The 12,588-nt window shown below is 53.8% G+C and overlaps 1 protein-coding gene across 1 annotated transcript in view; it reads left to right on the forward strand.

Moving 5' to 3' along the window:
* The first annotated feature begins 402 nt into the window (after positions 1-402).
* Positions 403-12,588, forward strand: part of CC2D2A (coiled-coil and C2 domain containing 2A) — a 116,750-nt gene continuing 104,564 nt past the window's right edge. Inside the window, exons 1-4 of the mRNA XM_036279367.1 lie at positions 403-548; positions 5,167-5,230; positions 7,663-7,743; positions 9,459-9,588. Of these exons, the coding sequence (XP_036135260.1) occupies positions 5,192-5,230; positions 7,663-7,743; positions 9,459-9,588 (250 nt within the window). The 5' untranslated portion in view covers positions 403-548; positions 5,167-5,191. The remainder of the gene's footprint in view (positions 549-5,166; positions 5,231-7,662; positions 7,744-9,458; positions 9,589-12,588) is intronic.

Consider the following 12,588-nt stretch of genomic DNA (forward strand, 5'->3'; position numbering starts at 1 on the left):
CTCAGTCTCCCACATTCACCTGGAAAGTCCTCCAGAGCAGCACCTCTAGGGAGCCTTTGCTACAGAGCAGACATCCTCCCCCCCTGAAATGATGACCTGCTCTAGTTTCAAACCGTCTGCCTCCGAGCATGGCCTGTCTTTTACCAGAAAGGCCCTGTGACCCCGTGACCTGAGGGCCCGCAGCTCTAAAGCTTGACCCAGTTCTGCCCGCCGCCCGGCTGATCCCCTTTGTCCTGTCCTGCAGCTGTGCTCCTGCCCGTGTGTGTGTGTGTGTGTGTGTGTGTGTGTGTGTGTGTTCCGCACAGGGAATAACGTGTCCCTTTAAAAGGAAAAAAAGCCGCCGAGCGGCCTTCCTTAGGAACGAACGGGTTGCTAAGTGGGTGTTTTGCTGGAGGCTGGCTGCAGCTTTGCAGGGAGCGGCCCTGGGCCCGCCCACACCCGGCCTTTTCCTTCCCACTCTTGGAAGTTTCCACGGTGCGACGGGTCTCTCCACTGCCTCTTCACCCCGGAGCACGGAGCAGCCGGGTGCCTTTGCGGAGCTCCTCAAGGTAAATCGGGTCCTCCGGCGGGGCTGCAGCAGGGCCCAGCTGCCCCTCCCTGCCTGGGCGTGCAGCCTCGCCCCGACCCGGAGCAGGTCCCGGACGGTCCAGTGAGGTGTGCTGGCAGCTCCCACCTCTGCTCCCTGCCGTGGATGCGGAGCAGGACGGGGCTGTCGGATGACAGCAGCTGCCTGGAGTCTGGTTTCAGGGACGTGCTCAGCCCATCACAGCCCCTGGGTGAGCTCCTCCGGGACGTCGCTCTCCTCCTTCCTGGGACTTCCCAGCCAGCCTGTGGCATCCCGGCCCCTGCAACATGGGCTGCACGCTGCATTGCTGGGCCTTTCGGCTCAGATTGGTTCAAAGGGCTAAGTAGTCACGATCGCAAGCTTCCCTTTCCTTGGCATTAGACAGGAGAAAGGGCCGTGGCAGAGAAAGGGCTGAGGATCACCGCTCTCCCCACCAAACACAGGAAATCTGCCAGCTGTGATTGAAACTGATTGCTTCCATCTACTGCAAAGAGGTGCCATGGAAAGCTAATAAAGTCTAATGAGTATGTTATTACATTTTCCTAGAACTCCTGCAAATAAACTCAGCCCCAGAATGGAGTCTCTGGATGTCTCCTGGAGCCCATTTGCAGAGTCCTCCACTCACACATTCACTGAGCATGAACCAGGCAACAGGCAGTGTGCTGGAGTCGAAGCGTGCAAAAATGCAGCAGGCCCGGCCAGAAGTGCAGGGTTTACTAGGAAGGCGGCCCTGTAAACAGATAATGGTGCAATGAACTGAGGGCCGAGAGATTTGTAAAAGGGGCCAAATGCTCAGAGCCCGGCGGGACCACCCCGGGAGGGCCTGGGGCCTCAGCTCACCACGCCGGTGCACGGGGCACAGATCACACGGCACAGCTCAGATATGTATAGGCACTCTTTGGCGACATATGCTATAGCAAGCTGATTAAATGATTCTCGAAAGCCATTTGTCACCAGCCTTATACCACGAGAAGCCATGGCTGGAACAACTCGGAGAATTAGGTAGTGATCGCAAGGGTGCATGAGGGACCCGGCAGGGCTCCAGGCCGCAGCCCTGACAGATGGGACAGGAGAGGTAAGTGCTGTGCTCAGGGAGGAGATGCTCCTGTGTGTGAGGCCGGAAGGCATCAGAAGTACCGCCAATGGGAAAGGATGGGAAGCCACCGGGTGTGATGGGCTCTCCACTGCGCACACGCTGCCCTTGAACCCTTATAGAATAACCACCCACTGAGGGAGGAGTTATGATCACACGTTCCAGACAGAAAAGGATCTCAGGGAGGTGAAGACATCGCTCCAGGAGTACACAGCTGGTGATAGAGCTGGGATTCGAACCCAGGCCCCTAAACGTGTTTACAAAGCCCTCGCTCTCTCGATGGACCCAGGTGTCCACTGTTCTGGAGTAAGGTGCACACCCTGTGTGGTTTTTTAGGCAGCCAAGGTTGAGATGCAGACTTCTGCCCTCTTTCAGACCTTCCTCCCTCCAGCCTGTCGCATGTGCCATGGGGTCCTTGGAAGACCCTCAGGGATAGTCCATTTGTCTAGATGAAGGCATCAGCACTTTGCTTCAAAACTGTGTTTGGTGGTCTGCACTGGGTTAAGTAAATCATTAACTAACAGAGCCAAAGCCTTTCTCACTGAGGCAACGCTCCCGGGTTCCAACTGTAAATATTTCCAGACTCGTGGGCTAGCAGAACAGTCACCGATATCACTGAAATAAAACCACGAGACTAGATGGTGCGACAGACAGAGATGGAGAGGAGCACGGGGGAGGGCTCTCGAGGGGTCTGGGATCAAATCTTGAAGTGACACTTAATAACTGTAATCTTGGGCAAGTCACGTAACCTGTCAGAGGCTCACGTCAGAGAAGAACCTCGACTTCCTTACATATAAATTGAGGCAGGTACTACAGAGCCGGAGCGTTGCTGTGAGACCAAGTGGTAACATGTACCCAGAGAAAGCACAAAACAGGCCCGCAGGCTCTTATTTTGATATTGCCAATAAAAACGTATTAGCAAGCATCTGTGCCCAGGCTGACGAGCTGCCTATTCAAGTTGGACAGTATTGATTCATCTTTTCTTAGGAAGAGTGCTTGTAAAAAAAATTAATTTTAATGTCATTTGATTTCCTTAGAAACTCATTCAAAGGTAATGATCAGGAAAGAATGAGAAGGAGAAAAAAAGAAAAAAACAACCCCATTACATTTTTCATTTTCTATTTCTTTCTTTCCCACATCACATTTTTTAATGTATTAAGGATCTTTTTTTTACTTACTAAACTATTTCACAGTTCTTCTTATCAGGTTTATAATTGCCAGAGTTGCTCATTAGAGCGCTTTTGTGTCGCTTGGCATTCCATTTTTATTATCTGTCCCCTTGTGCTCAGTCGATAACCTCCTCGCTCTTTTGTTTTCTTAGCTGCTTTCGTCATGTCCCTTCCTCTATTTCTTGCAGCCTGTGAGGATGTCTGGATGGGAGACAATAGAATTTCAGGTGCTTTATTTCCTCTTCACATGTTCCCCATTAGGGTCTGTGACACCATGAACACCTTAGATGAGCTGCTTCAATGACCCAGGGGCGTCCGGGAGGCCTAGGGTTTGTCAGCCCTGACGTTCCCCAGGTGTCACTCAGGCTCACAGACGTGCAGCCAATGGTGATCTGGTCATGCACTTGAAAAGCAGTTATTGAGAGTCTACTGTGTGCCCTAGTCCGAGGCTTGGGGTGAAAAATGAACAATGTACCTGTCCTCTTGTAGCCTACCTTCTAAGGGAATGGGCAGACAATCACAAAGAAATATGAATAGATACGTATGTCGACAGGCGATAAGTGAAATGGAAAAATAAATCACTTGTGAGGTAGTTAGCGAGTTTCAGGAGGGGAGGGCGGAAGGTTATCGTAGAATTGTGAGTGTTCAGGGAAGGCCTCCCCGATGAAATCAAACCTGAGCAGAGTCCTGAAGGAGTAGAGAGAGGCCCACCTCGGGGTCGTGGGAAAGAGCGTCCGGTGCGGAGCGGACAGCAAGCGCCACGGCCCTGAGCCAGAGGGGTCAAGCACAGAGCAGGTGGGGCCTTGCAGGCCATTGGAAGAATTTTGGATTTTCCCCTGTTGAGAAAAGGAAGCGTTGGGGGGATTTTGTGTGGAGGAACGACATGCTCTCGCCTACAGTTTAGACCATTTACTCTGGGTTCAGTGTAGAGACCAGACTGTGGGTAAGGAAGGTGGGGATCCGAGAAGCTGGGAGGTTCTTGCTCGAGGCCACAGGAGAGGCCGCGGGCTCACCCGAACGGTCACAGTGGAGGTACGTCGAGGGCGCTGAGTTCCCCGTGTAACTTGGAGGCACAGCTGGCAGGACTTCCCACGGGTGGGATGTGGTGTGTCGTGTGGGCGTCAGAGTGGAACCAGGGATGACTCCAGGGCTTCAGCCTGAGGAAGCGGAGTTCTGTTCATCAACCAGGAAGGTTGCAGGACACACAGGCGGGGGGCCAGGACAGGGAGCTTCCCCTGGAGCAGGTGAAGCCAATATCCACCTAGCACTCGGACAGTTGAGTCTGGAGTTCTGGGGAGACGTGCGGGCCCAGGTTGTAGACTTGGAGAATATCAGTAGGTAGATGGTATTTCCAGCCAAGCAACAAGAGGACTTTGCCGGGGGACGGGGGGCACAGAGGCAAGACGGAGCCCAGGGCACACCCCTGGGTGGTCCGGCCATGAGGACATGAGGAGAAACGAGCCCAGGCCCCAGGCGTTGGAGAAGCAGCAGCCGGTGGGTAGAAGGAAACCAGGAAAGAACACGTCCCAGATACCAAGTGAAGAAAGATTTCAAGGAAGAAAAAAAAAGTGATGGGTCCCTGTCATTGCTAAATGGCTCTGTCAGGTCAAACGAGACGAGGACTGAGGACTGACCAGGAGATGTGACGGCGTGCGCGTCACTGGAGACCCTGGCGGGGCAGCTGCGGGAGTGCTGAGCTCTAAGAACCAGCTGGAAAGGGAGGTCTGAGTTCCCCTGCAGAGAAGAGCTGACCTACGACCAGAGAGCACTTTGGACACGTGGTGAGGAGCCAGTAGAGCAGGGAGACATGGTTATCCGGGTGAGTGGGAGAGCGTGTCCTGATCACGGTCCGGAGAGGGGAAGGGCATGGGCCCAGTGCAAGGCAGAGGCCCTGGCCCGGAGGTAAGAGGGGCAGGTCACAGCAGCAAGTGGAAGCAGAGGAGGTGACATGATTCAGGGGGAAGGGGAGGGAGATGTGGAAACCATCTCTCGGTGAAGAGAGCCGAGGTCAAGGGTGGACAGGAAGAGTGAGAAGGTGGAGGTTGGAGGGGAGAGAATAAGCTATGAAACATCCTCCCGGAGCTGGATTCCAACTGGGTCTTCTGACCCCTCGGGCACAGCTCCTTCCTGGCTCCCACCTGCTGCGCCGTCAAACCAGGCTCCTCGCCAGGCTAATGGGGACAAAGGGTCTGACGTCCTGCCCGTTCCCAAGGGCTCATTCCCACCAGTCTTGGCTCTGCAAGCACTTCTCTAACCATGGAGGTCAGCTTCCTATTTATCAAAAGCAAGGCAGGTGTTCCACCGATGTCCAAAGGCCTGACACCTTTGTTCTTTGCCAGTCAGGGAGGAGCCGTCACAGCCGGAATGGATCCCAAGGAAGAAACAATGAAAATGGTTACAGAGGTGAGTGGTTGCTGAGACACCCCGAGGGCAGCGCACGCACACGTGTTCGTGGGTGAGGAGGCTCGGCCACTGCAGGCAGGGGGTGCCGGGCCAGGCGCGTGGGGGGGAAGGGGGTGGGCGTTGCAGGAAATGCAGGTGCAGGTGCGCCAGGAGTGACCTGTACTTGTCACCGTGTTCTGAACTCTGACACACGGCAGTTCTAAGGTACCACCTGCTGTTGGGTCCAGCTCGGCTGAAGCACAAAGATTTCTGAAGAAATTCACAGTGAAGGTAGCAACCACCACTTATAACCACGAGTCAAACCCTCAGTCTTGTGGAGCCCTGCGGTGTCGAACTCATGGTGTACAAGCCTCGTTAAACCCCTGGAACAGAAGGAAAGCTGTCTCCAATTTGGAGACTGCAGACCTCCAAACAGGACAGATTATTCCTCCCGATCTTTGCTTCGCTCCTGGCTCCAGGGCTCACTGACTGGAGACCGCAGAGGCAGAAATGGAGACAAGATGCTGTTTCCAAGAGCATTTAAAAAATCCTGAAGGAACGCATTACCCAGATAAACCACATGGTGCTACATTTGCTTGTTCGTCCACACAAAAAATATCTGTAGTTCCTCTGGTCCCGGGGGTTACAGCAGTGAATAAACCCTCTGCCCTCATGGAGTTTACATTCTGTCTCATCTGAAGTCCAACTGAATAGCTCTTTGTTGATGTGAAACCGGACAACAGAGGGTCAGGACTGCCTGTCACTGTTTGCCAATTAAGCAGAGACGAGGTTGGGTTGTATATGAGTGTTTATTCCAATATTGCGGGCAGTATGGGAGAGAAGCCAGGTCATCCTGCAAAAATCTGCTCTGCACTTCCTCCATAGCCGGCAGTCACTTGCACGGGGGGTTATAGGGCAGGCAAAGGGAATATCTGTGGGTGAAATGGTTACAGATCGCAAGCGTGGGGAAGTAAGAGGAGCTGGGGATGTGGGCTGTCCCCAGAGCACCGACGCCTAGGTGGTTAGTCTTTCCGTCTTTCCCAGCCAAGTCAGGGTGGGTGTTCTTTCATCAGAACAAAGGAATCATGATTAGCAGAGCAAGGATGTTCAACATTTCCTATAACTACGGCTAGCACCTCTCCATGATTAGTGCTGTGTTGTTCTATTATTTTCTCTCACCCCTTTCAGACGAAGGATCAAATCATTATTAAAAAGCCAACAAGAATGTAGATTTCTCATAAGTCCATTCTAAGCCAGTAAGAACTCAGACTTGACCTAAGAACCATACTTGCACACCTCAACAATATCAACATTGTGCATCTAATCTAAGTTGGTGAATTTCCGAGCTAAGAGCAATTTGTACCTGGGGGGCACCTGAAGGACGAGGTCAGGTTTCTACTCAGAGGCTGAGTCAGAGAAGGGACATCAGTCCTGTGGACCCAGGAAAAGCCCACGCCACCCCCATTCCCTGGCTGGGACCTCTTGACCTCCTCTGTAACTCAAGGTCATGCCCTCTGTGATCCAGACAGCCAAGGGCACTGATGTGTCATTGGAACCCAGCCCAACAACCAGCATGACATTCCTTTGAACTCCTCTATCATTAAAATCCATGCTTTGCATTCTGAGTTTGTCTCTGTATAAAAATTTTAAATTCCCAGTCTTAGAGGAAAATGCTAATAAATTTGGTGTACCAGACAGATGTTCTGGCTTTATCTTGCAATTACTTTCACACCCAGAGGTGCTTGCATCCCAGTTGGAAAACTTGATGACTAGAAAAGTTGAAAGGCTGACATTTGAGAGCATTCGGCTCTAGCAATTGATGAACAACACTTTAGAAAATGTAATATGGAAAAAGGAAACAAAGTTTGCACGGTTAAAGGACTTCCCCCTTTTCAAAAAGATCTGCTAAGTTTGTTTTTTTTTAAATCAAAACTTCCATGATGATTTAATATGTATCTTCGTTATTCTCTACGTGATAGTAAAACTGGGGATCAGAGAAGCCCTGAGTGTGGTTCTGAGTCAGCCTGTGTTGGGTCCTCCATCGGGACCAGAACACCTGCCCTGGCAGATTCACCTGTGAGTCGCTTTCTTTAGATTGTGACTCTTGAGGGCAGGGAGTATTTCTGTGCCTCCAGGACACAGTAAATGCTCAATAAATGTCCTTTTCAAGAAGGAGCCCCCCGGGACACTGGAAACTCCAGCATCTCATTTACAATGCTGCCGTCTGGATACGGCTTTTCAAGGACGCATCGTTTTGAGAAGAGTACAAGAGCAGGTCACGTCCAGTCTTTTCTGTCCGCTCACACTCCGCTGTAGTGGACGGAGGTCCCCGGGACAAGGTGGTGATTTTCATTTTAATGCCTAAACATCACACCCTTGTTTCTCTTAGGGATTCTTCCCCAACGTGCACACACCCACCAAGTGACAAACCTTCCATTTGCTTTTTAACAAAGGAGGTCGTTGGAAATGGTGAGGATGCAGATGCGGGAAGAAAGAAGTCTTCAAAGGCCCAGCGACAGAAGAGGAAGAAAGAGGTAGGGGGTGCCGGGCAGCAGGTCTGCCTGCTGGGCTGTGGGTTAAAAGCCACCTGCTGTCACAGAGGTCACAGGTTCTTCTCCGGGAGGCGCAGGGCTGTGCTGGGTGGGGCACAGGACACTCACAGTGACACCCCAAGCAGCACTGGAACACCCCCGCCCCGCCCCTCAGGTCCCCCCATCCCCTTGGGAGAGAAGTCTAGACCTGATTGAAAGAGCCCGGCCTAGGGTTGTCGCCAAAGGCCGTGAGCTAAGACCGGCGATAGATGGCAGTGCAGGATTACAAATCTGGGGAACCCCCCACCCTCTCCAATTCCCAGCGGAATTCCTCTTCAGTCCGAGCGGGAGGCCCAGTCCAGCCTCTTGTCCCTCCCGCCCTCCTCTCCGCGGGAGTGCCCCTCCTGAGCGGGGAGCACCCGAGCAAGGTCCGCGGCTGCAGGTAAACAGACCCCGGGTCAGAGTCCTGGCCCCGTGGAGGGACGCTTTGTTTGGAATACTCAAGTGCCAGCTGGGGCGGGAGGGCACGGAGCGCCATTTTGAGCCAGCAGCCCTGTGATGGGGCCTGCAGAAGGGTGGCAGGGGAGGAGGGGCACAGGAGGGCACCCCAGAGCCCAAGGCTGGGCAGGAACCCTCCCCTCAGCTCCCCTCTCCCCAGCAGCTTCAGCTGGGATGCGCTGAGCAAGGAAACAGCCTCCTGCTTCTGTGGCTGAGACGGAGCCGCCCAGGGAATGGGAGGTGCTGCCCAGCCACGTGGCTGGTCCTCCGGCCACTCAGGGATCTTTAACCCCTTCCTGCGGGGTGAGTGGCAACTCTGCAGCCAGGGGCAGGGGAACCCACGGCGGCGGCAGCAATGGCCCAGGGCAGACAGAAGAAATGCAGGTCCTTAGATCGAGGGCCACAGGCAGGGTGAGCAGAGGTGACCAGGGCTGCGGGGTGAGAGATGGAGCCAATGTCAGGCATCACACTCCCTGGGCATCACCGCATTCATTTAACAGGCTCAAGAGCCAGTCTCGGACAACACAGCAGTCTTTGGGGGCGCTGCAGAGATCTAGCGTACTGTTTCCTAACCCCGGTGACACTGCAGGACCACTGGGATTTTTTTTCTTTAAGTAGATGTCTCAGGTTCCTCCAGGCCATTTATTTTTCAGAATCTGTGCTTTGCACAGTGACGGATACAGAGCAACATCTCGCAGAGTTTTCATTTCCCTTCCCTGGCACGTGAGGAGGGACGGAGGTCCTCCCAGGTCCCACGGTGGATCCGAGTCCGAGGCAAGGCTCTGTCTGACCTTCAAGGCCATCACTGCCGCTGGAGCCCACCTGCCCACCCTCCTCCGAGAGTCTGGGTTCGAAGCCGGAGGCTGTTCTTTGCCCTGGATGATCCAGGGACACTGAGCAGCTGTTCCCAAATGATTTGAAGTTGGGTTCGTGACTTCCCTGCTTCCCTTTCCGTCTGCATTTCTGCAGGGCTCTGTGTAGTACACCCAGAAATGTAAAGACTCCCTTGGTTTTGGAAAGCCGTGGTGATTTCCTGAGGCACCTCTCAGAGAGTCGGCAACACTTCCCTGAGGTCGCCACCGTGACACAGACGCCAGGGACTGTGGTTTTCTAGATGCGAACACTTTAAGGTCTGGTCCCTGTTTGAATGACCCACCACGTGCTGGAGGATCTGTGTCCACCGAAGCCTGCGAGTCACAGCCTCTGCCCTCTGTCCACAGCTGCGGACTGCGGGTCCTGAGGAGATGGGGTCCGGAAAGCCCCACCCTGGCAGCCAGCAGGAGGCGGCGCAGGGGGACCCCGAGCCTGACACCCACCTTCTGAGCATGGCCACGCGACGAGGCCCCCGGAGTAAGTGGCTCTCAGTTCTGTCGTCTCGATTAGGAATGCTAAGCCTTTTGTTCATGTGCTTGTTGACCAGGCGTGTGTGACGTTGGGGGAAATGCGTGTTCTTTGCCCATTTTCTAATAAGGTTGCTTCTTTTGTTGGTGGTGGTGGTGAGGGGGAGGGGTTCTTTGTTTATTCTGGATAATGACTCCTCATCGGGTAGATGATCTGCGTTATTTTCTCTTTTCGTGGTTTGCCTCTTCCCTTCGTTGGTGATGTCCTTGGACACACAGAAGTCTTTGCGGCTGATGTGGTCCCATTGTCTGGTTTCGCTTTTGCTGCCTTTGGTGTCATGTCCAAGAAGTCATTGCCAACCCCCGTGTCATGGAGATGTCCTCTCTGCTTTCTTCTAGGAGTTTTATCATTTTAGGTCTCACAGTTAGGCCCATGATCCATTTTGGGTTTATTTTGCTCTATGGTGCCAGGTCAAGGGACCAGCTTTACTCTTTCGCATGTGGATGGCGCATTCCCCAGCACCACGTGTTGAAGACACTGTCTTTTCCCACCGAGTGGCCTTGGCTTCCTGTTGAAGATCATTGGGCCACGTACGTGAGGGTCTATTTCAGCACTCTTGGTCATGGGGTCTGAGCAGACCTAAGCCTCGGGAGCCTCCTTTATAAAATGGGGATAATGAAAGCCCCGCTTCATGCTGCTGTCATGACAATGAAACCAGGTGAGCTGCCACAAGCTTCCCTCAGAGGGTCTGCACACGCCTAGTAGCCTCCTCCAGCTGGAAGGAAAACTCGATGCTGAATAACTAACGAAAATAATAACCTTCTTGAGGCTAAGACATGGCGGGCACCACGCTAAGGTCTTGCCTTACGTTCTTCAGTTGCCAGAACAGTGCTATCATCCGGCATTGCTCTTTAGATTAGGAAACACGGTTCAGAGAGAACCAACAGCGAGAGGGGGTGGAGCCCGAACACAGACCCCGGGCTGTACAATAGCACCATTTCACATCCACAAGTCCTACCCCCACTGGTCTTCGAAGCTGCCGGTTCGCAGTTGCCCGTGGACGGAACAATGCGATGGTGGAACCAGCACCCTCAGCAGTGGCTCCCAGGGCCCCCTGGGGACGATTCGGAGGGGGCCCAGAGCCAGCTCGCAGTCTTCACAAGATCGTCACCCTGGCTGTGCCTCTGCTTTTCCCCCAAAGAGTGTCACTCAGATAAATCACACACCGGACGCTCCGACCTAGTTAACCTCTGCTGTTTGGGGTTTTTGTTTGTCTTATCCTAGCTCCTTGCCTCGCAAAACATCAGTGCACATGTCACCTCCTTCAGGAAGGCTCCCCGCGGCCCCCGTGTGGGCGGAGTGGACCTGCTCTGTGCTCTGTGGCCCTGTGCCCACGGGAGTGTCTGATGTCTCTGTCCGTGGCCCGCAGCCTCCCCTCCACTGGACTGGAAATGTCTGGGGGTGGGGACTGACGGCCAGCCCTGCCCAGCACAGTGCTGGTACACGGCCCGCGCTCAAGGGCGCACTGAGCGGACAGTTGTCTCGGCTGGCCTTTCTGAGTTTGGCTGAGGCTGTGCTCTGGCAGAGGATGCTCACTCACCACCACCCCCACCCTCACCACACCCCTCCCACCAAGTCTGCTCACCTGGGCAGGACTGTGACCCCCAGACCTCTCGAGGATCTGGCCTGCCCCTCCGAGCCACCACCCGGCTCCTCCCCTTGAACCTGCTCTACGCTGTAGCACTCCTACGAGAGCTGTCAAGGTCACACGGGGTTCAGACCCTCAGACACCAGCACCCCGATTGTGTGGCCTCGCCCACTGCACCTGACGTGTGTCCAGAAGCACTGTGTTCCTGATTAAGGCAGCACAGAGCTACGCAGCGAAAGCTTTGGCTTCTGAGTTGCTGTTCAAACACACACCTAGTCAGAGAAAGCGTCCCCCCGAACAGGTGTTCCAAGCCACACACACCCGGAACGAAGCACACATTCCCCCTGACACCAACCCGGACTCCCTCTTCAGGGAGTCACTCAAATGTCAAGTCGTTTCTTAGGAACATGAATTCCTTCACTCCTGACATCTGTGTTCCGCTCATTCGTGTTAGTTTCTCTGATTAAAGCATCATTTCAGAGCCGATTTCTCAGTACACATTGAAAGCAAAGCTTGGGCCCTGGCTGGTTTGGCCCAGCGGTTGAGCATTAGCCTGCGCACCAATGAGTCTCGGGTTCGATTCCAATCAAGGGCATGTGCCTGGGTTGTGGTTCGACCAGCCCTGGTCAGAGTCATGCAGGAGGCAACCAGTTGGTGCGTCTCTCTCACATCGATGTTTCTCTCTCTACCCCCCCCTTCTCAATCCCTCCTATTCTATCTGAAGATAAATATAAAAATGTCCTTGGGTGAGGATTAAAAAAAAAAAGAAAGAAATACAGTTCAGGACCTGATGAAATGTGATGCGATGAAAGAGAACTGGTCGTTAAGCTTAGGCATACTTCTTAAAAGCCATCAAGACCTAGAGAGACTGACCCAGGAACCAACATTCTGGGTGCAGTAGGAGACAGAAGGGAGACTGCCCAACGGGGCTGGGTCTTGGGAGTTACATGGGAGCCCAGCAGCTGGAGAAGGGGAAGAACGTTCTAGTCGGAGGAAGCATATTGGGGAGGGTAGGAATGTGAAAAAGTTCACCTACGCTGGAGACACTCTGGCACGGCTGAAGAGACCAGCATCCGTAAGAAGTGCTCTAGTCTACAGTAGTTTGTATTCGCTGGATAGTATGATGTTTGACATCTTAAGAAAAAAACAAAACCTTTCAGGTCTGGGAGAAACTAGCTAACTCTCGGAGCTAACGAAGGGCCCAGACTGGAGCGTGCCTGGTACACTAACCAGTCCAGAGCCCAGCCTCCGCCATCTGGCCTGCGCCCCCAGGAAGCTGCGTTCCTCTGTCTGACTCCTCCCAGGGCTGGGGGGGGACCGAGACCAGCTCCACAGCCTGGAGCCCACAACTATCAGACTGG

Source organism: Molossus molossus, unplaced genomic scaffold, assembly GCF_014108415.1.
Source record: "Molossus molossus isolate mMolMol1 unplaced genomic scaffold, mMolMol1.p scaffold_m16_p_1, whole genome shotgun sequence".
NCBI lineage: Eukaryota > Metazoa > Chordata > Mammalia > Chiroptera > Molossidae > Molossus > Molossus molossus.